This window comes from Amphiura filiformis, chromosome 4 (assembly GCF_039555335.1).
Source record: "Amphiura filiformis chromosome 4, Afil_fr2py, whole genome shotgun sequence".
NCBI lineage: Eukaryota > Metazoa > Echinodermata > Ophiuroidea > Amphilepidida > Amphiuridae > Amphiura > Amphiura filiformis.
This window is the reverse complement of record NC_092631.1, coordinates 6,581,316-6,606,313: the sequence shown is the minus strand read 5'-3', so window position 1 is coordinate 6,606,313 and position 24,998 is coordinate 6,581,316. Positions and strand designations below refer to the sequence as shown.

The 24,998-nt window shown below is 39.2% G+C and overlaps 1 protein-coding gene across 2 annotated transcripts in view; it reads left to right on the top strand.

Annotated features, from left to right (window-relative positions):
- LOC140150516 (YTH domain-containing family protein 2-like) overlaps nucleotides 1-23,575 on the top strand; it is a 43,607-nt gene extending 20,032 nt beyond the window's left edge. Inside the window, exons 4-5 of one of the 2 annotated variants that reach the window (XM_072172549.1) lie at nucleotides 3,901-5,598; nucleotides 22,603-23,575. In XM_072172549.1, coding sequence (XP_072028650.1) covers nucleotides 3,901-5,598; nucleotides 22,603-22,644 — 1,740 coding nt within the window. In that variant the 3' untranslated portion in view covers nucleotides 22,645-23,575. Of the gene's footprint in view, nucleotides 1-3,897; nucleotides 5,599-22,602 lie in introns of both variants that reach the window. The other variant, XM_072172548.1, reaches the window with a different exon arrangement.
- The last annotated feature ends 1,423 nt before the right edge of the window (nucleotides 23,576-24,998 follow it).

The window sequence follows — 24,998 nt, the reverse complement described above, 5'->3', positions numbered from 1 at the left end:
AACATTCAAAGGTCAAAGGTTGGTCTATAATCTAGAAACATTTTAAGGATAAAGAGCTAGATGTCCTGACACCTGTGTACAAAATGTATGACCATAGACCATCAGTACATTACTGAGATGAATACATGCAGAAATTCAACACACTAAATGCTATACACATGGGCCAATATCTGGCTATTTTGGCTGTGCATAATTTGTCAAGTTTGTCCAAGGGAGAAGGGACTACTTGCCTCCCCCTTAGTATACTATGCTGCTATACATGAGCATGTTTGAGATTCTTGTGTGGGGTTGATTAGTGTGGAATGTACATGTCGAGTTGATATGAATTCAAGTAATAAATGTGCACAAGCCACACATTTACTCAGGAAACCTGACAAGCTTGTGAACTAGTTCTGTTTCCCCATTTCCTGCTCGTTGATGTTACACAAATGTTACAAATATTTCATTGTGAATTCAAATATTTCTCAAAGTGCAGTTCACATTTTTTAACGAGAGCTTTTCCTTAACCTTCCCCCCCCATGTTGCTCATTGGCATAATTGACAGGCTAAAAGCAGTGTTATACCGGGGGTGCATTATCACACCCCATCATATACCGTAGAATTCCGTCTAGAAGCATATATGCCTAGACGAGGGTTTTTTTTAACGAAAGATATGAAAGGCCAATACTCTTCTCAAAAACATTGCAATAGATTGGTCTTGCAAATATACATGTTTGTACGTACAGCCGCCTTTATCAGTAATATAGTTGTTCAAACTCCAAATAACGTTTTTGTTGAGAGTGTCTGCCTCTTGTCTCTTGTGTCAAAAAACCTCTTTTAGAGGCATATATGCTTGTAGACAGAATTTTACGGTATTAAGGCTAGTATGTTGCTTGATATTGTCATAGTTTTGTGTTTACATGCTGCCCCCCCCCCCAGGTTTTTTGAGGTTCGAATAAGGTTTTCAGTATTTAAGCTAAAAATTAATTACAAGGGGAATCCGGGGAAAATGTTTGAAATCACTTTGTGCATATGAATGATGAAGAAATTACAATATAAAATGAACACATGTGGTGTTGTTGGTTGTAGGCAGGTTGAAAGTCAAGTCACCTGGGGTCCTGTGTTCGATTCCCTGCTGTGATGACTCTCCTTGAGTTTTTGCGACAATGAACCTGGCGAAAAATCTTTGATCATGCCAATATTTGTCCATGTATTGGAAGTTGATTAATTAAGTTCTGAACTACGCATACTACTAGTGCAAAAATGGAAAGTGAAATTGTTCACTGTTACAAATGTAGGGGAAATCCCAGAATGAGAGATGTAGCGGATATGAAAATAATCAATAATGTATAGAGCGTCATTGATTGAATTGTACTAGATATTTTCTGTGAATGTGAAGTGTCCAATTTAAACGTAGGGGAATTCCCCCAAATATTATCAAGAGTAGTTTCTATTGGAATACTACCACTCCCAATTTTAGAAATTGTAGGGTGTTTTTTTTTTTTAATGCTGTGACAATCAAGCCTAAAGTCCGATTCTTACATGTACTCCTCAGGTTTTTATGAGCTCGGCGGTGAAAATTCTCATGTTTTTGGCCCTCATTTCCAAGAATTGACTTAAATTTTTTTTTAAGCTAGTTAGTTTCATTTGAAAAAAAAAATGGAAAATTGTTTTGTTTCCCCCAAAATTAGTGAGCACTGTATAGACCTATGAAACAACAAATAGAGTATCGGAGATCATGATAGACATTTCTTGTGAATATGAAGTGTCTCATTTAATAAAAAAACAAATTTGGGCTTATTTTGGGTCCACACCCAACCTGTTTAATTGTTTGCATGAACAGTGTTTGAAGCAGAGAAGATTTTGTACACATCCCAGAATCCTTTGCAACATGATAATGCATCACCTCATTTCATCAGATGACACTCCCGGTTTTACTTTGTACAGGTTCATTTTGAGAATAGACCAGGGCTAAATAAACAATGATTATGATAGTCAAGAATTATATATTTTGCAAGATCTGCATGTGCTCCGTTCATTGGGGTAAAAGTAGCAAATCAGTACAGGAAATTAAAATGGGAGAAATGTATAATGGGAAGTGTAAGATATTCTCCCAGTTTGAAAACTAGTGAAAGAAAAGATTATTTATAATTTTCAAAACATGCAACTTGAGAGGAACAACTATCAAAAGTAGATGTACACAATTCTTGTTTATAAACATTGTATCATACACAGAAGAATGATATAAATCCAACTTGTGTCTTTTGTTCATAAAATTGTGAAAATATCAGCTAGTTGAAAATATTCAGTGTACTTTGAGTGACCTTTAACTATTTAGTCACACAGGAATGTGGACTGGAATTTGAGAGAAAAAGTTGCTATGGTTGAGCAAATTTGTATGCAAATTGCTGTTTGTGTTTGCAGCTTGTTCCCAGCAGATAAATTACACTAAAAATGTTTCTTATTTTGTCAAAGAGGTTTAATTTAATATTGAGGTCGAACATGATGATACTGCGAGTCTGGATGTCAGATTTATCAAATGTGTTCAGTGGAGAAAGGCAATGTGAATTTGTCTGATGATAAAAGCGTCATGTTCAAACCGCCCACCCAAAACAAGGTTTTCATAAGATACAGACTTTTAAAAGGTCAGTTGTTGCAATTTATTTGACTTTTAGGAAGTTTCTATAGCACATTTGTGTGCCCACTCAACTTTATTGGAAAGAGATTTTGTGTGTTAAGAGTTATAATAGGCTAGAGAGGAAATAGTGATATAGGTTCCATGGCTAACAACTTTATGCTGATTGTTGGGTTTGCCGATATTAATTATACCAATGTTCTGTTTTGCCTCATTTTAATTTTATAATTTTAATTATGTGATGATCTTTTCCTCCCACACCAGATATTGTTTGCTTGTTTTCAATGTTTCACAGCCTAATTATTATTTGGACAAAATGCCAAACACTAGGATCCACAACATGCTCATCTATCAGGGCACAGTTCTTTAACTCCAATACATTTGTACATTCATTAAATGACCTTTGAAAATTTGGGTACAACATCTCATACTCTGCAACTTGAGGTCAAATTTTGCATTATGAGTATTTAATTGAGGTTATTGAATTATGTCATTGGGATGAGGCCATTGTGGTCCATAGTGAAATGTGACTATTGGTACATTACCTACATACATGGATGTATGTAGGTAATGAAGGCTTCATAATTAGTGGTTTGAAAGACAAACCACTAATTGATGAAGCCCTGCTTGCTAATGAAGATGTGGGTGGGTGGTTGGTTCATTTGCTATTACATGTACTGTGATGGTAGTTAGTTTTCAAACACCTGGATTGAATTATTTAATTTTGATGATGGAAATTTGAAATCCACACACCCCCTATGGAAGACATGGCCTCAATCTTGAACATTATGAATTTTAAATAATGCGACACCCCTGTGTAGAAGATTAAGGTCATGTCATCCATTCTGTAAAAGTGAAATTTTCCCCTACATTTATTAAAATGGCAATGCACATAGTCCTTTTGTGTATAGGTCAATGTAAGTTACAATGTAAATTACTAAAAAGACAAAAGCGTGAAAATTAAATACTAAAATTTGAACTTCTGCAGTAACTGCCAACTCTTCTTTAAAAGCAAAAAAGATGGTTATAAAATAATTATATATTTTTTGAGCTGGGAAAGTTGTTTAATTACCATAAACAGGATGTGGATAGCAATTAAGACTCACTTACTGTTTCAACATAAATATGTTTGTTAACGATATAATTAGCAGCTTATTTTAACACTTACTCTCTCTTTTATTTACTTTTCATGCATTCCTGATTTTGTTTGGACAATGTGACCTATGGACAACAACATCCATTGTGCTGCTTTTGTATGTGTTTCTTGCTGGATCTCCATATAGCAGGGCTATAATTCCGGACCTAACATGGCAGCACCGGACTCTTACATGGCCAGTTACTATCCGTACTCGTTCCAATATACCATGCCGGGAAGTGAAACGACTTGGTCTACTGCCGGGGATAATTTCAATTTCAACAATTACCAATATGACTCCTCCACCTATGCAGCGGACTACTACAATCAGCCAGGAACAACGCCGCCTTATCTCAACCAGTCCTTTAATTTTTTCCCAGGAAATGCGGACTTTGTTACTGGATCGTGGGGTAACAGCTCGGCCCCTCAGGGGCAGGGCCAGGCCCAGCAGGGCACCTCGCGTAACCAGGCGCAAGGGACATCGTATTATGATTATTCACGCGGGTATCCAGGTGCGCAGACGGCGGCAGCAGGACAGCGTGGTGGTTATCAAGGAATTAATGGACTTGAACATGACGGAAAAGCGCATGGAATGAAAGCGGTCGAACAGGGCATGTCGGGATTGAGTATTGGCACTGCGGGTGATAAACAAACTGCTGGTGCCGGAGCTTTGGCTCGGGACTCTTCCGGCAGACCAGATCAAGACTCTGCGAAGCCGGTGTTGCAGGCGCCGACGACTAACATTACTCAGCCTGCCTCAAGCGCCCCGCCAGCTGCTAGCACGGCTGCGCCTAAGCCGCAGTCTTGGGCAGCTATCGCTAGTAAACCGGCAAAACCGCAGCCAAAAGTGAAAGCAAAGACTGGAACCCATGCACCTGTACCGACTCAATTACCACCCATGAAACAAACCATGACAATTGGAACCTGGAATGGCGGGGATAAGAACGCTAAGAATCAGGCTGGTGGTGGCCAACAAGGGCAGGCTCAGGTCTCCCCTGGTGGCCAACAGCAGCAGCAGCAGCAAAGTGGGTCCATGCAAGGACAGCGTGGGGGTAATCAGGGACAAGGTGGTCAAGGTGGGGGTCAGCAGCAAGGGCAAGGACAGTCGCAGAGACCACAGGCGCACGTCCAGCCTCAGCGCTGGAGTAATCCTTCCAACCAGCATGGCCGCGGCGATGCTGGCAACACCAGTTATGCCTCCCGTACCAATGCCTCCAATAGCAGCACTGCCGGACTCACGCCTATCTCTGCCCCGTCAGGACAGAATACTGCCACCCCTGCGCCCCCGAATCCAGTGCTAGAAAAACTACGATCCGCCAATGAGTACAATCCTGGTTCGTTTGCATTGGACATTAAGAACTCGCGAATGTTTATCATCAAGAGCTACTCGGAGGACGACATCCATCGCTCCATCAAGTACGGCATCTGGTGCAGCACGGAGCACGGCAACAAGCGTCTGGACCAGGCCTTTCGGGAACGTAAAGGCAAAGGGCCGATCTATCTGTTGTACAGTGTGAACGGTAGTGGTCACTTCTGCGGTGTTGCGCAGATGATCTCAATGGTGGACTACAATGTGAACACCGGGGTGTGGGCGCAGGACAAGTGGAAGGGCCGATTCGACGTCAAGTGGGTGTACGTCAAAGACGTACCCAACAGTCAATTGCGCCACATCCGGTTGGAGAACAACGACAATAAGCCAGTGACGAACTCGAGGGATACCCAGGAGGTCCCACTGGAGAAGGCAAAGCAGGTGGTGAAAATTATTCACCAGTATCGTCACACCACTTCCATCTTTGATGATTTTGGTCACTACGAGAAACGGCAAGAGGAGGAGAACACCCAGCGTAAGGTAATGTATTGATATGCCCATGTCAGTAAATGTGTAAAGAAACTGGTCAGGTAAATATTGAAGGTTGTATCTACTGCTTCCTTCCAAGTGGTAAAAACCAATTGGAAACACTGTACTTGCATGCTGTATAATTTTAATTGGGCTATTCCAGTTGAAATCATATTATACCCCCTATGGAAGCCATGACTTTAATCTTCCACACAGGGAGTGTGAATTTCAAATGGGGTTATCTTATGAGTGACTCTATTTAAAATCTACACCCCCTGTGTGGGAGATTAAGATCATGTCTTCCTAGGGGGTCTATGGATTTCAACTGTATTAGCCCATTTGGATATTCTCCTGAATGGGATGATCTTGAAAGTATTTTATAGTCGCTGTCCAACATGAAAAAAGAAATATTCTCATAGTACAATGGCAGAATGGATTCTGGCCAGATTGTGTAAAAACTAGCAATAAGAGCTGTTATACTTGATCGTTTTTGCAGTCAAACCGAATTGTACGCATGCTCAGTGTGCAGGAGTGGCATAATTTTTTAGACTGAGCATGTGCTCGATTCTCTTTCTGCAAAAACGATTAAGTGTAAATGCATTGTGCAGTCTTGCTAGATATGAGAGTGGCGTCAAACAATAAATGTGCTTTAAGTTATTTGGGAAACTTAAGATTTTCATTGGTGTACATTTGTAATGTGCAAAATAGGGTGCCATTTTGTCAAGAAAATCCGCAGGTCCAATTATTAGAACAAGGTGCTTATTACTAGGTTAAAAGTGGCAAAATATCTTGGAGTTACGGTATGTCATTTTTTGCTTGCACTGTACAATGTATATACTTGGGCTCAAGGAATGTTGTTTAGTTACAACACTGGTCAGTTGACCAGTTTTTAATCAAGAAAAGAAATACACACCAGGTATCCATTGTTACAGCTACATTTAGCACTTGTACAGCTCAAGTGCAAACAAGGCTGCCCTGTGTATATTTTGTATTAAATTATTTTATGTATAGAGATGCTTGTAATTTTGTAAATTGGCTAATTAGGAAGCTGGGCACTAAATAGTGAATACGGTGTACATCAAAAGTTGATGTCCATTCAACGACAACAAAACACAACAAAAAATGTAAAATTATGAATGATATTGATAAAATATTAACCCAAGGCAGCGCATAGATATCATATTTTGGCCTTGAACGCTGCATTTATTAATTAGTGAAATCTGAAATCAAGAAGTACAATTTGAGGGTTACGAGGGTCCTATCTGTAATAGCTGCCCTATAGATATCATAGAGATCATATTTTTAGATGTGTAGGCCTACATTATAGAATGCAGAAATTGTCAAATGTCTATAGGGCAGCTATTACACGAATCCCTCAAATTTGAGCCAGGGTAAGTATCAAGTCAAATTGTGGAGTTTCTTGTCCCCTAGTGTGCATCCTAGGCTTCAGAAAGGCAGGGTTGCCAAACCCGCGATTTGGTAGCCCAATTGGGCGACTTTTGAAGATTTTTCCCGCTACTTTTGACAATTTCCTGTCCCATAGAAACCAATGGTTAAGAAAAAAAAATTAAGCGACTTTTCAACATTGGCTCCCATGCGACTTCCGATAGTTTCAAGTCCCATAGAAACCAATGGTAAAGAGAGAAATTGGGCGACTTTTCGATTATTTGACCCGCGAATCGGGCTGAAATCTTTTGGCAACCCTGCAGAAAGGGTAGGGCCTATCCATTTGAAATGCTGAAAAGAGTGAGAGTCTTACTTTTTCATTAAAAAGGGCGAGAGCAGAGCTGCCAACTCTCCCTCTTTTCGCAGGAGACTCCCTGCTTAAACCTTCAGAACCCTTAATTTTTGGCCATCTCCCTGAAAAGGAAATGGTTTCATCCATTAAGATGTACACATTTTGACAAATCTCCCTGATTGCAACAGGAAATCTCCCTTTTTTCAAAATTCAAATGTTGGCAGCTCTGCGAGAGTCAACATGAAGGATGGAGATCAATTTCCACAAAGGAAAATCATTTTTATTTCAGCAATTTTGAGCACACATTTTTCACCAGTCAATTTTCTCAATCAATAAGTACACAACTTTGATGCTGCTTTTCCAGTCAGTTTAGTCTTGAAATTGTATTGTACAATTTTATAAGACACTTCTCTAAATGGTTATTTTATTTAAAATGAAATACTATATTTCTTACGCATATGAAGCAGTATACGGTATGTGATAATGTTGTTTAAAAGGTAATCATTGTTAAAAGGGTGGGCTATGACAATTTTCAGTATTAAAGGGTGCCTGGATAAAAAAAAATTGGAGCAAAAATTAATTGATGGGGTATGGCCCCATTGCACACTATGTGTCCCCCTAATTCCAAAAAAGCGAGATCAAGTAGTGAGTGAAGTGCTGTATGTAACTTTAGTATAAGTCGGTTGTCAGACTCAGTGTACATGTAAGTGGGAAAAATTCTGGTTTGAAAAGAAATTGGTTTTACAGATAAATGTAATGAATGTGTATAATTGCTTCCGTATGGTCCCTAGTTGCAAATGTGTACTTTTGTAGAAAGTTAAGATTATTATAGTGTGACTATTAAGTATTATGCAGAGTGCATTTGAAAGTCAAAGAGTCAAAACCAACAAGCTGTGACAGAACTACAGATGAACATCATGTACCAGGACAAAGACCCACAACTGACATTTTTTTGGTCAAAATCTCTGGTCAGGCATACACTATTAAACTTGAGTGCTCAGGGTATCCACATAGAGAATATTCTGAAATCTGACAGTTACAACTCCCAAATCCATCCCCTTCAAAAGTGGGGCACATGTACAAGTCCGTGGAAGGACACAATCCTGGACACATTTTTTTACTCTCTCGAAATAGTCATATACATGTATGTCAATCATACCCTTTTACCGTGGCAGGGCAGTATTTGTGATGTAAAAGTGTCTTGATGATGAGGCAGCAGTGTCAAGCATGGCAAGCATGGTAAACTCTGAATGCCCTCCCAGTGGCCCAGATATGTACATAATGACAACCAGACGTAGTACATGACGAGTGTTTGGTACAAAAAAGACCTACCTGCAATAGCTGCCTTATAGACATTTGACCATTTCTGCATTCTATATTGTACACATATCACACCTGGCAGCTATTGCTGATGGGACAATGTTGCAAAAGCCCTTGATATTGAGGTGTAACAAGAAGGCCCTACATGCAATAGCTGCCCTTAAGACATTTGACCATTTCTGCATTTTATATTGTACATGACATTTGGCAGCTATTGCAGATAGGCTTTTTGTGTGCTTCACCCTTGATGTATCATTTATAGGTTAATAAATGTGTATCACTTGTTGGGAGTGAAATTGTACAAAATAATGCACATGTACTGAGATGTTGATGCTTCTGAAATGCACTAAGCTCCGAAGAGGAGAGTGCATTAGACCATCAACATCACAGTACAAGTGCATTTATTTTGTACAGTTTCTCGAGCAACAAGTGATACGCATGATTTATTAACCTATTTCATACACAAGAAAAAAAATCCTGTGATTTTTGCAATATTTGGCCCCCACATATATGTGGGGCTTATGTTATCATCCAGATGGTTGTTTGTTCCCTTGTTTGTTTCTTTGTTTCTTTGTTTGTTTGTCCGGGCGGAAGCAAATTCATTAATCCACTCTCCAGCTTAAACGCTATCACCGATCAACTTCAAACTTGGTACGGAGGTAGGGTATGGTGGCCTCATGTGCTGTATAGTTTTGTGTTGCATTATTTGCATATTTATGAATATTAATGAGCTCATTAGCATATTTTGCCTACATTGTCCTTAATCCACTCTGCAGCACAAAAGCAATCACAGATCAATTTCAAACTTGAGTACGGTGATAGTATATGGTTGCCTCATGTGCTGTATACTTTTGTGTCGCATTATTTGCATATTTATGAATATTAATGAGCTCATTAGCATATTTTGCCTACATTGTCGTTAATCCACTCTGCAGCTTAAATGCAACCACCAATTAACTTCAAACTTGCTACGGTGATAGTCTATGGTGGCCTCATGTGCTGTATACTTTTGTGTCATGTTATTTGCATATTTATGAATATTAATGAGCTTATTTGCATATTTGGCCTACATTGTCATTAATCCACTCTGCAGCTTTAACGCAATCTCCGATCAACTTCATTATTATGTTTTCAGGGTTATTAGGAGTTAAGAAAACCTAATAATGATAATATTGGATGGCTTATTTCGCATGATACCATAACATATCGGATTCGTCATACAAATATCGAACTCGCCGCTGGCTCGTCCGATATTTTTATGACTCATCCGATATGTTATGGTATCATGCTCAGCCATCCAATATTATATCAAACTTGGTACGGTGATAGTATATGGTGACCTCATGTGGTGTATAGTTTTGTGGGGGCCACCTTAATTACGAACCGCGTAATTCTAGTTATAACAACATTGTCAAAATGTTGGAAAATGCACGCAAATATAAATGCATCAACCCGCAAGTAAAATGAACATGTCTGATATTACTGGGCATAGTACACTTAGTGCAGAATTTTGTACAACATTAATGCATGGCAAGTAATATACTAACATTTGCTCTGATTGGTGCTCACTATCTAGGAGTGTATGAAACATGTTTTTAGATTCCAAGGTTTTTGAACAAAGGCAGTATAATCTGTTTGAAATTGGTTGGGCTATTCCAGTGCAAGTCCATACACCTTCTGTGGAAGACATGACCTTCATAATGTGAATTGCAAACGGGGTTACGTGAATGGGTGGTTCTATTTGAATACACACACCCTGTGTGGTAGATTAACGGTTAATAACCCTAACCCCCTCAGGGCTTTTTCGCGACAGAAAGGGAAAGAAGGAAGGAATAAAGAGAGAAAACAAAGAAAGAAGTTGTTTGCTCTGGGTGGGATTCGAACCCGAGACTCCTCGCATGCCAAGCACTGGGTTGGCGACACCTTGCCTCGGGGCTTGGGCTTCGCTGGCCAGCGAAACCGTGCCTATATATCACTTGGGGCGATTGCATCATCACACCACGTGGGATGCACGCACGAACAGCGCATATATCAAGTAGTATTTTGTAGTACTTGGTCCTGTTAGGGTTAAGGTCTTTCCATTGGGGATGTATGGACTTCAACAGTAATAGCCCATTGGTGACTGTTGGTGTTAACTGCACTTGTCTACTTGGCCTGTTGCATAAAGTAAGAAAATAAATGCATCCATGCGCAGTTGTAGATGATGAAGGATGCAGTGTAGAGATGACCATTTAGCATTCACAAGGTATATTGCTGATAGCAAGTGATAGGCAAAAATGATGCATGCTGGGAATGAAAAGGGCTCAAATTCACCGTCACGGGTGATGGATTCGATAGCTTTTGAGCTCTTTTCATTTCCAGCATGCATCATGCTTGTCTAACAATTGCTATCAGCAATATACATGTACCTTTATACATTGAGTAATATTGCATTTACAATATGCCCCCACCCCCATGGAGCGCAGTTTCAAGAAATTAATATCCGGGGGGGACCCGATTTCAAGTTGTGTATCACCTGTGTACAAAAAACAAGTAAAAAGGGTAATTTTTCACTGCCTGGCTTGATACGAGAGTTATTCGCTTAGGATATCAAAAACAGCAAAAATGTGGAAAAAGGTACTTTAATTGCTCAGATGTTACTGACAAGTGTACTGTAAAGTGGTAATTTTCATGTGTGTAATTTTTCGCGCTTTGATGGTTTTGAATTACATTTTTAATTTTGCGATTTTGAGTTATTACATAGACCTATACAATACATTAAAGAACATATTTGTGTGTTTTTATTTTCGCGGTAGCTGTGTTGTGCGCGAAAATTAATGTACTGCAAAAATGTCCACTTTTACAGTAGCTAAACTGGGCATCAAGATGCCAACAAAAATCAGTTGAAATGAAGGGAAAATTCTGGTTACTTTTGTACTCAGAAACTGCTCTAAATGTGGGCTTTTTTGTTGGTTTTTCTTCAGGCCTCTTGACTTCTTGCTACCAGCGCACAACTCATAACACTAGTAAAATACCTGCTTAAGCTACGAAAAAAGAAAACCCTGTTCTACCGGCCCGAACGACCCAGATTTTGAACAAATTGGGAAAAAAATTACCTGTGCAAATGAATGCCCACCCAAATTTCAGGAACAAATATTTTTTTTATATTTTCTCAAATTGCAAATTATTTACAGATTTTGGTGATTTTTTTGGGTCATTTCCAAAAAAAAAAAAAAAAAACCGACCGACCCTACTTGAAAGGTCCGTCCACCTGTAGAACAGGGTTTCTTTTTTTGTCGCCTTTAGGGTAGGAAGACAACTCGTAGTACTTGCTATGGGTCCATCTTACGCTAATGAAAAATACTTGCTTTGGGTGCTTTATCAAAGTCCTTGTACCATAGGTGATACAAATTGAAATGCAAGTGCCCCCTTCCATTAATATACATGCTTGACCAAAACAAACAAATGCAAAAGGGTATTTGTTGTCCACCAGGCAAGTCAGGTGTGAGATCGTGTTTCTATGAGGTTCAGTTCTCATGTAGTAATAGTAGAAAAATAGTCTGTACTGTAATCACTAGGATCCTCATGTTCATCTATCAGGGCACAGTTCCTTAACCCTAATACATTTGTACATTCATTGAATGACCTTAGAAAATTTGGGTACAAAAACTCATACTCTGCAACTTGGGGTCAAATTTTGCACTATGATTGTTTAATTGAGGTTATTGAACTATGCATTGGGATGAGGCCATTGTGGTCCATAGTGAATCAACCTTGCAGTATAAGTGAACGTGCCCAACCTGTGTCATCAGTGATGGTGATATGCTATTACGTGTGATCCAAGCATGTGTGGTGGCATAAAGAATTACACTGGTGTGGATGGCATGGTTCTGGTTATGCAAAGGACTATTTCAGTTGAAATCCACGTATGTACACCCCCCGTGGAAGACATGATCTTAATCTTCCACACAAGGAGTGTGGATTTCAAATCGGGTTTCTTGAATGGGTGATTCCATTTGAAATCTACACCCCTTGTGTGGGAGATTAATGTCATGTATAACTGTACTGTGCAGCTCTATTTCAGGGGAAAATAAAATGGAGGATGTTTTCATAACTTCTCAGAAATTCAATATGGCAAAACCTTACACTATGTATTGATATACAATGTAGTAATCCATGCTTTAAACATGAAATATAAACCATGCGTTCTTCAACCTCCAGATAAAATATGGGTCATTGGGCTACATTCCATCTGTCTATTCCACTACATCCAGTATTGCTTTGATCATCACTGATGCCATGGTCATGGATAAAACACCCAATTGGGCTGCAATTTTGGCTGTTGTAGTTATTGAAAAGTCTGTTGATCATATAAAACTGTTTTGCAAATGACATTGGCGGTCAATTATAAAATTACCCCAGCCCGTGATCGGTTAGGGGGGCAACTCAAGTTTCATACTGTACACATGTATGCATGACCAGAAAAACATGGAAGAAGGGTCCTTTTCAGAGAATGTAGGGGCCAAAACACTTTGGTTGGTTGCTGCTGTATGGGATGGGAGAGCAGCATACCTGGCAACACAGTATTGCCGGACTATTTGGTATTCAGCCCAGTCAATAGAGGTTGTTTGTGTGTAATATCTGGCAATGCTGTATTGCTGGTCTATTTGGTATTCAGCCCAGTCAATCAATATCTAGTACTAGAGGTCAGCAGCTGATATGAGCTAGAGGTTGTGTGTGTGTAATATCTGGCAATGCTGTATTGCCGGTCTATTTGGTATTCAGCCCAGTTAATCAATATCTAGTACTAGAGGTCAGCAGCTGATATGAGCTAGAGGTTGTGTGTGTGTGTAATATCTGGCAATGCTGTATTGCCGGTCTATTTGGTATTCAGCCCAGTCAATCAATATCTAGTACTAGAGGTCAGCAGCTGATATGAGCTAGAGGTTGTGTGTGTGTGTAATATCTGGCAATGCTGTATTGCCGGTCTATTTGGTATTCAGCCCAGTTAATCAATATCTAGTACTAGAGGTCAGCAGCTGATATGAGCTAGAGGTTGTAATATCTGGCAATGCTGTATTGCCGGTCTATTTGGTATTCAGCCCAGTCAATCAATATCTAGTACTAGAGGTCAGCAGCTGATTTGAAGGAGAGGTTGTTTGTGTGTAATATCTGGCAATGCTGTATTGCCGGTCTATTTGGTATTCAGCCCAGTTAATCAATATCTAGTACTAGAGGTCAGCAGCTGATATGAGCTAGAGGTTGTTTGTGTGTAATATCTGGCAATGCTGTATTGCGGTCTATTTGGTATTCAGCCCAGTCAATCAATATCTAGTACTAGAGGTCAGCAGCTGATATGAGCTAGAGGTTGTGTGTGTGTAATATCTGGCAATGCTGTATTGCCGGTCTATTTGGTATTCAGCCCAGTCAATCAATATCTAGTACTAGAGGTCAGCAGCTGATTTGAAGGAGAGGTTGTTTGTGTGTCATATCTGGCAATGCTGTATTGCTGGTCTATTTGGTATTCAGCCCAGTCAATCAATATCTAGTACTAGAGGTCAGCAGCTGATATGAGATATAGGTTGTGTGTGTGTAATATCTGGCAATGCTGTATTGCCGGTCTATTTGGTATTCAGCCCAGTCAATCAATATCTAGTACTAGAGGTCAGCAGCTGATATGAGCTAGAGGTTGTGTGTGTGTGTAATATCTGGCAATGCTGTATTGCCGGTCTATTTGGTATTCAGCCCAGTCAATCAATATCTAGTACTAGAGGTCAGCAGCTGATTTGAAGGAGAGGTTGTTTGTGTGTCATATCTGGCAATGCTGTATTGCCGGTCTATTTGGTATTCAGCCCAGTCAATCAATATCTAGTACTAGAGGTCAGCAGCTGATATGAGATATAGGTTGTGTGTGTGTAATATCTGGCAATGCTGTATTGCCGGTCTATTTGGTATTCAGCCCAGTCAATCAATATCTAGTACTAGAGGTCAGCAGCTGATATGAGCTAGAGGTTGTGTGTGTGTAATATCTGGCAATGCTGTATTGCCGGTCTATTTGGTATTCAGCCCAGTCAATCAATATCTAGTACTAGAGGTCAGCAGCTGATTTGAAGGAGAGGTTGTTTGTGTGTCATATCTGGCAATGCTGTATTGCTGGTCTATTTGGTATTCAGCCCAGTTAATCAATATCTAGTACTAGAGGTCAGCAGCTGATATGAGCTAGAGGTTGTTTGTGTGTAATATCTGGCAATGCTGTATTGCCGGTCTATTTGGTATTCAGCCCAGTCAATCAATATCTAGTACTAGAGGTCAGCAGCTGATATGAGCTAGAGGTTGTGTGTGTGTAATATCTGGCAATGCTGTATTGCTGGTCTATTTGGTATTCAGCCCAGTCAATCAATATCTAGTACTAGAGGTCAGCAGCTGATATGAGCTAGAGGTTGTTTGTGTGTAATATCTGGCAATGCTGTATTGCTGGTCTATTTGGTATTCAGCCCAGTCAATCAATATCTAGTACTAGAGGTCAGCAGCTGATATGAGCTAGAGGTTGTGTGTGTGTGTAATATCTGGCAATGCTGTATTGCCGGTCTATTTGGTATTCAGCCCAGTCAATCAATATCTAGTACTAGAGGTCAGCAGCTGATATGAGCTAGAGATTGTTTGTGTGTAATATCTGGCAATGCTGTATTGCCGGTCTATTTGGTATTCAGCCCAGTCAATCAATATCTAGTACTAGAGGTCAGCAGCTGATATGAGCTAGAGGTTGTAATATCTGGCAATGCTGTATTGCCGGTCTATTTGGTATTCAGCCCAGTCAATCAATATCTAGTACTAGAGGTCAGCAGCTGATATGAAGGAGAGGTTGTTTGTGTGTAATATCTGGCAATGCTGTATTGCCGGTCTATTTGGTATTCAGCCCAGTTAATCAATATCTAGTACTAGAGGTCAGCAGCTGATATGAGCTAGAGGTTGTTTGTGTGTAATATCTGGCAATGCTGTATTGCCGGTCTATTTGGTATTCAGCCCAGTCAATCAATATCTAGTACTAGAGGTCAGCAGCTGATATGAGATATAGGTTGTGTGTGTGTAATATCTGGCAATGCTGTATTGCTGGTCTATTTGGTATTCAGCCCAGTCAATCAATATCTAGTACTAGAGGTCAGCAGCTGATTTGAAGGAGAGGTTGTTTGTGTGTCATATCTGGCAATGCTGTATTGCCGGTCTATTTGGTATTCAGCCCAGTTAATCAATATCTAGTACTAGAGGTCAGCAGCTGATATGAGATATAGGTTGTGTGTGTGTAATATCTGGCAATGCTGTATTGCCGGTCTATTTGGTATTCAGCCCAGTCAATCAATATCTAGTACTAGAGGTCAGCAGCTGATATGAGATATAGGTTGTGTGTGTGTAATATCTGGCAATGCTGTATTGCCGGTCTATTTGGTATTCAGCCCAGTCAATCAATATCTAGTACTAGAGGTCAGCAGCTGATATGAGCTAGAGGTTGTAATATCTGGCAATGCTGTATTGCCGGTCTATTTGGTATTCAGCCCAGTCAATCAATATCTAGTACTAGAGGTCAGCAGCTGATTTGAAGGAGAGGTTGTTTGTGTGTCATATCTGGCAATGCTGTATTGCCGGTCTATTTGGTATTCAGCCCAGTTAATCAATATCTAGTACTAGAGGTCAGCAGCTGATATGAGATATAGGTTGTGTGTGTGTAATATCTGGCAATGCTGTATTGCCGGTCTATTTGGTATTCAGCCCAGTCAATCAATATCTAGTACTAGAGGAGCAGCTGATTTGAAGGAGATGTTGTTTGTGTGTAATAGACACTAGTGTAGTAATCAACAACCGATTCAAATGTGTCCTAGAACTTGAATAAAACCTATCCCACTAAAACAAATGCGGGGAGGAGGTGCTGCTGGTACTGGGGATACTTTGCTTTGCATCTACATTTTTGTAGACTAAATTGAGAGGGTTGTGTCCATTAATTAACAGGGGACCTTCTTATTGTACTGTGGACACACATCAATTTCTTATGTTTAGTCTATCTATCTCCAGTCACCGGCACTAGCTTTGAAGTACAGTTTGTGCTGCGTTGGCTTAGCATGGTTTCTTGTGTGTACATATGCGGCATGTTGGTCACGCTCGCAAAAGTATGTACACACACAAAGTAACGCTAAGCTAGCGCAGAACAGGCTGAACTTCAAAGCTGGTGCCGGTGAATGGAGGTAGATATATAGACTATAGAAACTTGCAGAAAGAAAATTATAACTTCCGCATTGAAAGCTAGATCCCAGTGCATTTTTTCATGCCAAGTAGCAAGGTTTATTAGGGTTTTTCATTGTAACATTATATCTGTTGTCTTAATGACCACTTCATTTAATCCTGTTTCAAGACGAAATGCCAGTCTAATTTTAAGTAGTGGCACCAAAGGAGTGGTGGGTGGGAGGGGGAGAGGAACTACACTGTCTTGTCCTACAATCTTAGGTGTTCCCCTAATACCTTTAGTCAAAAAACAAGTCACTCTTCACTTTCAGTGTAAAAATTGTCATATTTATAATCAGATTTCTATCCACCCCCTCCCCCCATGTTACCCCATGGAATAATGTTATCTTTAGATCCTAAACCCAGATCCTAGAATGTTGCTGCACAAGGTGTTCCTTGAAATAGTCCCTCAAATTTCTTAAAGCCTAAATATTGCGAGGCAGTATTTATACTATTTAACAGCCCACACAAATTACTATCAGGTGTCTTTGCATAGCATGTATTTATTTGACAAGCTCAAGAAAATATCAAGAGGCTTCTTATATAGCTCAGTTGGGCTATTCCAGTTGAAATCCATACACCCCCTATGGAAGATGTACATAACTTTAATCTCCCTCACAGGGAGTTTCAAATGGGGCTACCTGAATGGGTGACTGCATTTGAAATCTACACCCCCTGTGTGGGAGACTAAGGTTATGTCTATCATAGAAGGGGGTGTATGAATTTCAACTGGATTAGCCCATAGGGTTTAGTGCAATAGCTGCCCTATAATATACAAAACATTTTCTGCATTCTATATTGTACACATCAAAAACTTTGCTTCCTGGCAGCTATTGACGGTGGCTTCTTGTTGTAACATCTCCAAGTGATTTAGAGTAATTTTGTGGTTTCTTCCGTGTTCAATAATGAAATAATAGTTCCAGTTCCTATTCCTATTCCAGAAAAATACAACTCATTTTTGTAGATTAAAAAAAATTATTATCCTGTTTTGCCAAATGAAATATAGCTAGATCTTAAAGGAAATCTGTACCATAAACTAATCAATGGCTAATATAGTTATACCCCTAAATTAAACATACCAGACGCTCTAAATGAATTTCGGAATATTCCTAACAAAGAAAAAGCACTTTTAATCCTTCATTTCTGCGATTCAAGGGAGCCGCCATGATAGCTGCTTGTGAATCCTTTCTGCCACAAACGGTAGTGTAACCTTTCACACAGACCCACGGCGAGCGTGTGTTGCTGTATGGCATTCGCGACCCCTACAGCGAATTTTGGTTTTTATGCCTCCACCGCGAGGCATACTGTTTTTGCACTGTCCGTCCTTCCGTGCTTCCGTCCGGATGCTGTATCTCGGCATGGATGGGCGGATTGACTTCACATTTACAGGATAGGAGGGTCATGGTCAAAACCCTGGATACTTTTTTTTTTTTTGGGTGGGGTCAAAGGTCATTTGAGGTCAACTTGTAAATTTGGTCTCATATGAACAGTTCAAATCCTATGGGCATGACACTTGGTGGGTATAGTCAACATTTGGAGCCAAATTTTGGAAGGTTATTTTGGGGTCATCTGGGGTCACCCAGGGGTCATCTGAGGTCAAATTAGTAGAAACTGTCGTATGGGCATGACACTTGGTGGGTATAGTCAATATTTGGAGCCAATGTTTTGGAAGGTTGTTTTGGAAGGTTATTTTGGGGTCATCTGAGGTCACCCAGGGGTCATCTGAGGTCAAATTAGTAAAAACTGCCGTATGGGCATGAAACTTGGTGGGTACCATCAACATTGAGGGCTGAATTTTTGGAAGGTCATTGTGGGTCAGCTGGGGTTACCTAGGGGTCATCTGAAGTCAAATTTAAAGACTCGTATAATTCCCTATACACTATTTCAACCTCATTTATGTGACTCTTATTTTTGCCCATATTTTTTATGTTTGTTTGTTTACCACTTTTAGCGTTATAAGATTTGTGCACATTTAAATCGCCCCATGGTGGAGGCATCCCATTCGACGCCTTGCGTCGAAAACACCCACCGAGAACCGCGAATGCTGAGAACCGCGAAAGCCGAGAACCGCTCTAGTTAGTGCTGTTTTTACTTTTCGTTCTCAAAAGACATTGTTGATCATAAATATTACTTAAAATACATTTTTTTATGTTCTTCTGTAGTTTTATGGGTAGAAATTGTCGCGTTTTCTTTTGAACGAATGTTGAATCTGAACTTTGGTAGTATTCGCTTCGTGTCACCAAAGTTCACGAGGGACGAGGCTGGTGGCACCGATTTCGCTGGTTTCAAAATCGGGGTACCGTTACAGCGTAATAAAAATACATAGGGTATCAATATGGCAGCCACCATGGATCGCAAACTCACCGCTAATCGTCATAAGGAATTAAGAATTTCTCCTTTATTTGGACGTATATAAGCTTGGGACTTTTACTGTTTGTCGTTTTTATTATTGCTGCAACTATATAGCCATTGATTAGTTTATGGTACAGATTCCCATTAATCCTTTGGTAAGTTCCATTGAACTGGCAATGAAGGTCCATTTGAGGGGAAATGGGGCCAAAAATATGCAATTTTGCATTATTTCTTACAATTGCAGTCACAAAATGCAAAAACTTTCATTCAAAATATAGAATATAGGGTATAAGTTTGCTCATGAATTAAGTTGCTTAGGTTAATTTTGATACTTGGTTATAAAAGATATTAGAAAATATGTTTTACAAAAATTAGAATGGATAACTTGAAATTAGTCTTAGTACAAGTCTTTGGACTTGATTTGTCACAGCATACAAAAACACTGTAAAACGCATGTTTTTGGCCCTTATTTCTTGACTTGATTTTCATGGCCAGTTAGAACTAAAGGATTAGGATTTAGCTATGTTTCTTTTCACACACACACACCCCTGTCTGTGTTTGCCTCCAAACGTGGACATTGTGTTTTGCTATCTAACCGAGGACGTGTGTATGATGTTTTCATCGCCTAACCGTGGACTAAAATGGCGGATTTTTTGTGTATAATACTGAAACGGAATTTTAGCCATCACCCTGCGGACGGTAGTTTTTACACGTGTGGTCCTCGGTTTCAGGCAAATAGTGTTTAAAGCATCTAGCATGCATTTGAGGTCTTTTGCAGTAGTTTGAGACCGAGGACAGTCCTCGGTTGGAAGTAGGTCCACAGTTTAGGGTGAAAAATCTTGTGTGTCCTCGTTTGTCGGCAAACACGTACGCAATATTTGTTTAATCTCAAAAATGTAGTGCTGTATTTTTCTGGAATCTGGAGTAGTGTGTACATGTAGTAAGTAAGGGTGTAATAGGTATCACTATGGACCACAATGGCCTCATCCCAATATATGGCATAATTCAATAACCTCAATTAAACAATCATAGTGAAAAAATTTGACCTCAAGTTGCGGAGCATGAGTTTTTGTACCCAAATTGTCAAAGGTCATCCAATGAATGTGCAAAATGTATTGGGCTTACAAACTGTGCCGTGATAGATGAGCATGCATGTTGTGGATCCTAGTGTATGAAGCATCAATATGATTAGCAGTGAGCTGCTTGAAACCTGTGTGTCAAATATAAACCAACCAAGCAGTGTTATTTTTGTGAAGTAATTACGGATGATAGTTTGTGTGTGGTGAATACTAAATAGGTTTTTGTAGCGACCCTGGAGAGTTTCTTATATGAGTGGAGTGATACCACAATGACCTGAAATGAAGAGCTAGATATCACTTGGTATCATTTTCACACCTTCATGTTTCCATGCATTTCACCCTTTGGGATGGGCTCAGCTACTAGGTATTGGGATCTATGGGTTTATATATAGAAATTAATCGTTCTTATTCCATATACTGTACTGTAATCACATTGACAGTGCATGTAATTTGCAGCCAATATATGCCACAAGTTAATGTGTAAGATCAAAAGTAGTATTCACAAGCCAACATGGTCACAACAGCTTGTGGACATCAGGGGTAGCATTAACCCCCGATCGGGGGTGAATGACCCCTAAATGTAAAAAATATTAATTTTTCACCCTCCATATATTGGGAATGTGCAAGCTCGGGGGTGAACTCTGAGTCTGACCCTCTGCTTTTGGACCTTACTCCTACCCCTGACTACACTGCAAAACATTTTTTACCCCGAGATTTAATTTTCACCCCATGTATTTTGATTTGCTGCAAGCTTGGGAGTGAAAAGCATGGGAAAACAACCCCCAACTTTCGGGCCTTAATGCTACCCCTGGTGGACATCATCAACATAGTGTGGATGTTTTACTGTACTGATTAGTAGAAGGGTCATAATGCATTGTGACAAAGTGTTGCTAAATATGAGCTAGGCGAAATTGCTGTGCGGCATTATTTTGTTATGTGTTGAAGAAATGTATCGGTGTTCTGATTAGCTTACTCATTGTGTTGTTGTTATTTCTTCACAACATACTGCCAATACAATGTATAGCACCCAGGGCACTCCAGTTTAATTTTGGTAGGGGTGTGTGTTCAATATGCAAAGTTATAATTTGTGTTCATGTCATAGTTGTATTAATGATTTCAAAATGGATACAAATCCAATGCAGTTTGAAATCATGAAGACTATGAATGACATGAACACAAATTATAATTTTGCATATATTGAAGACTCAAAATGTTGTTTGAGGCCATGTGTGAATCAAGTATTTGGCTGTAGGTCCAAAGACACTCCAAATTTGGAAAATAAAAATAATTAAAATTTGAGTATAGTCCCCACCGCCAATGTTGGTAATTTTTCACCTAAAAAGGGGTGGGACTATACTCGAGTCATTACGGTAGTACACTAGTACAAATTTTATGTACTCAAGCATTTCAAATCAGGTTGAACAAGGGTTTCAAGAACTATGAAAAATAATATATTTTAAGTTCCAAAATAAATTGGTAATACATTGCATTATATGGTCACAAGTGAAGCAGGATTTATCTGCTCAGTGGTCATTGTGTATTTGGGCTATTCCATTTGATATCCGTACACCCCCTATGGAAGACATTATCTTAATCTCCCACACAGGTAGTGTGAATTTCAAATGGGATTACAATACATGTACCTAAATGGATACCTCCATTTGAAATCTACACCCCCTGTATGGGACATTGAGGCTGTGTCTTACATAGGGGTATATGGAGTTGAACTAGAAAAACCTAATTTGAAGACTGATTAATGTAAATATGTAAATTATGTATCGGATACTGTGGTATCAAGATGTTATGATGGGATATGGGGCATTTTCTGGAAACTAGACAATGGTCTGAGAAACCGTCTCATGCAAATTAGCTCATTAATTATGCAAATTAGAGGGCGGCTTCACTATATAATACATTAGAACATATTAGAAACACTTTGACCAAGTTTCAGGTCAAAAGTATGCAAAATAAAAGTACCCTGAACATTTATGCATTGCTTTTTAGCAAAATATTGGCAAAAATTACATATTAATGAGCCCTTCCCGTCCTTTTAGCTCATTAACTATATTGATTATTGACAAAAACAATAGGATACAAAGAAAATATAAATTGATGTATTATGGAAACCGTATGTCCGATTTGCTTCAAGCAAAAGGTATATTGATCAGTGTACTTTACCCTACTCAATTAATCTGTTTAAAACATCCTCAAAGCATTTCCTACATACCAATTCATTAAAGAATGTACTAAACTACATCTTCTCTGTTTATTTTTCAGCCCACAAATAATCGTCGAGGCGGAGGGCCACCACGAAACTAAAGGAGAGGTGTGGAGTTCCGCAAGATCAGCAGTAGGCCCTACTCTTATTAGCCTCTTGTGCGGAATTCATCACTCCTGTATTGTGGTAGATGGTGATCGATAAATTACTTCTGAATGTATAAAACCAATTTTTTCATTGCACCTGCATATTATCCTACAGGGGACGATTCTTAAATCGAATGGATCAGTGCGCGGATTATGCCAATCTTTTTTATTCTGTGATGTCGTCCACTTTAATCGATAGAGATGAATTATGTGAAGAAAACAAACTAGATGGGGGTTTTAAGAAAAATAAATATTGTGATTTGACTTACTGTAGTGTGTAAACTTGGAACAAACACTCGAGGACTGTTATATGTAGTCACTGTGTTGCCTATATTATTAATCTTATAAAAAACTTACTACTAGTGGTGGAGCAATCTCTACAATTATATCAAGACTTGGTCACAGTGACACGAGCGAGCAAAACAGTTTAATATGCTTATTGTATATTGCGTGATATCGACCTACTGATACTTTGATGACCATGATAACCATTCTTCGCTTTGCAAAAAAAACTACAATTTTATAAGAAATGAAAACCCAGGGTGCTTCTAACTATCTGGGTTTACTGACAACTGAGATGAAATTGAACTTATATATAAATACATTGCTACTTCATCGCACTTCTGAACATAATTGATGATTGACTTCTTGTTTCTACATATATTGTGGAGGATGGATTGAATGTGTACACCGTAGCTTTATTTTTTTTATTCAATCGACTCTTCTCAACATCCTGTGCAAAAGATTTTAACCAAATGTGTATGTCGGCAAATAGACTACAGGGACTTGCCTGTTTCTTTTTATTATGAAAAAAAAACCTCAATATGAAATGACATCAAAGGAGAAGACGAAAAAAAAAGCATTATGCTTTTTTTTTTAAATGAAAGACAACATACCAAATAATTGAACAGACTTCCCTGAGGGAGCCAGCCATATTATATCTGCAAAATACTTCAGACAAATGTCTTGCAAGTTGGTTAAAAACCATTTATTTATATATGGACGTCTTGGATGTGATTTATGAGAGGCACACCTATTGCTCTTCAATACTTTTTTCTGAGAAACTCGAGGAGCTGAAGGACTACCATGTTTCTTGTGAAATAATTGCAGACTAATTGCAATGTATGTTTTTCCCGAGAAACCTTATTATTAAACAAAACAAAACCCCATGTCACCGGTCGTTACGAGCCGACAGCTTGTAACGTTTGGAGAAAACGCTTCTTCTACTGGCAAACTTCTTTTCTATATTTTGTTACCATGGTTACAAGATTGAAGGAGTCCAGCTGCTTTGAACGCAGGGCTGACATGCCTGATTTGATCAATTGCACAGCATCATCACCAAAGAGTTAAATCTGTTTTCTGTTTTTTTTCCCCTATTTTTAATTTCATCGTCTGATTTTGTATCGATCATAATTACTGGTTTAAACCGGCATCTTGTTTTGCTCCGTTAAAACTTGACGTTGATCTCATGTAGAGGTCAAAGTTCATAAAGGAATATTTACAAGATGGTGGATTTTGTATTAAAATAATAACCTCTGGAGCAGGATAAGATTATTGGTTTGCTGCCCATCACGTGAATGAAATCATCAAGAAACACATCATCCTGATCACCCCTTCTGTATATCTTTACAAGCAGGCAAATCATTGATTGAACGTGTTATAACTTGCCTTGTATCCCATGCTTGGTCCACACTGTACAACGGCCGTTTTTTCATCGTTAAGTATGCGAGAGTGGGAGGGAAACCACAAGAGCCTCATCTCCACTGCTGTATCAAGGAATGGCTGCGCTGGAGTCTAGCTATAGATTTCCCATGTGCTCATTAATCAATATTAAAGGTGCATTATGTCTGCTATTATATGAAAAACCTGATTGAAATTGTTATGTTCATCCTATCATATGTGTACATCCATATCAAAAAGATGCTTTTTTCAGCTGCTACATGCTATCTTTTTACATAATAGCTATAGTTTGATCAACTCGTAATCGGCGGGCCGTATAACATCGCGGATTAATATCAATATATTTTAGTTTGAGAAGTGCCTTGTGACATCTCACCAGAAGCATTACAAATTATCAAATCAAGTCTTATACTTTGTCTACTTTATTTAACATGCACAATAGAGACCAGAATAGGTCAACTATATCACTCTTACGTGTGTCTACTTTTTGGCGTAGTGGTAAAAGCCTAACAATTCCCTCCGATTACGAACTGATCAAAGTATAGGAATAAATTCCAGACTCATCTCAAGTGGAGGTCACTTCAAATCATCCCCAAGTCACATACAGAGAACATTCCTAAACCATGTGA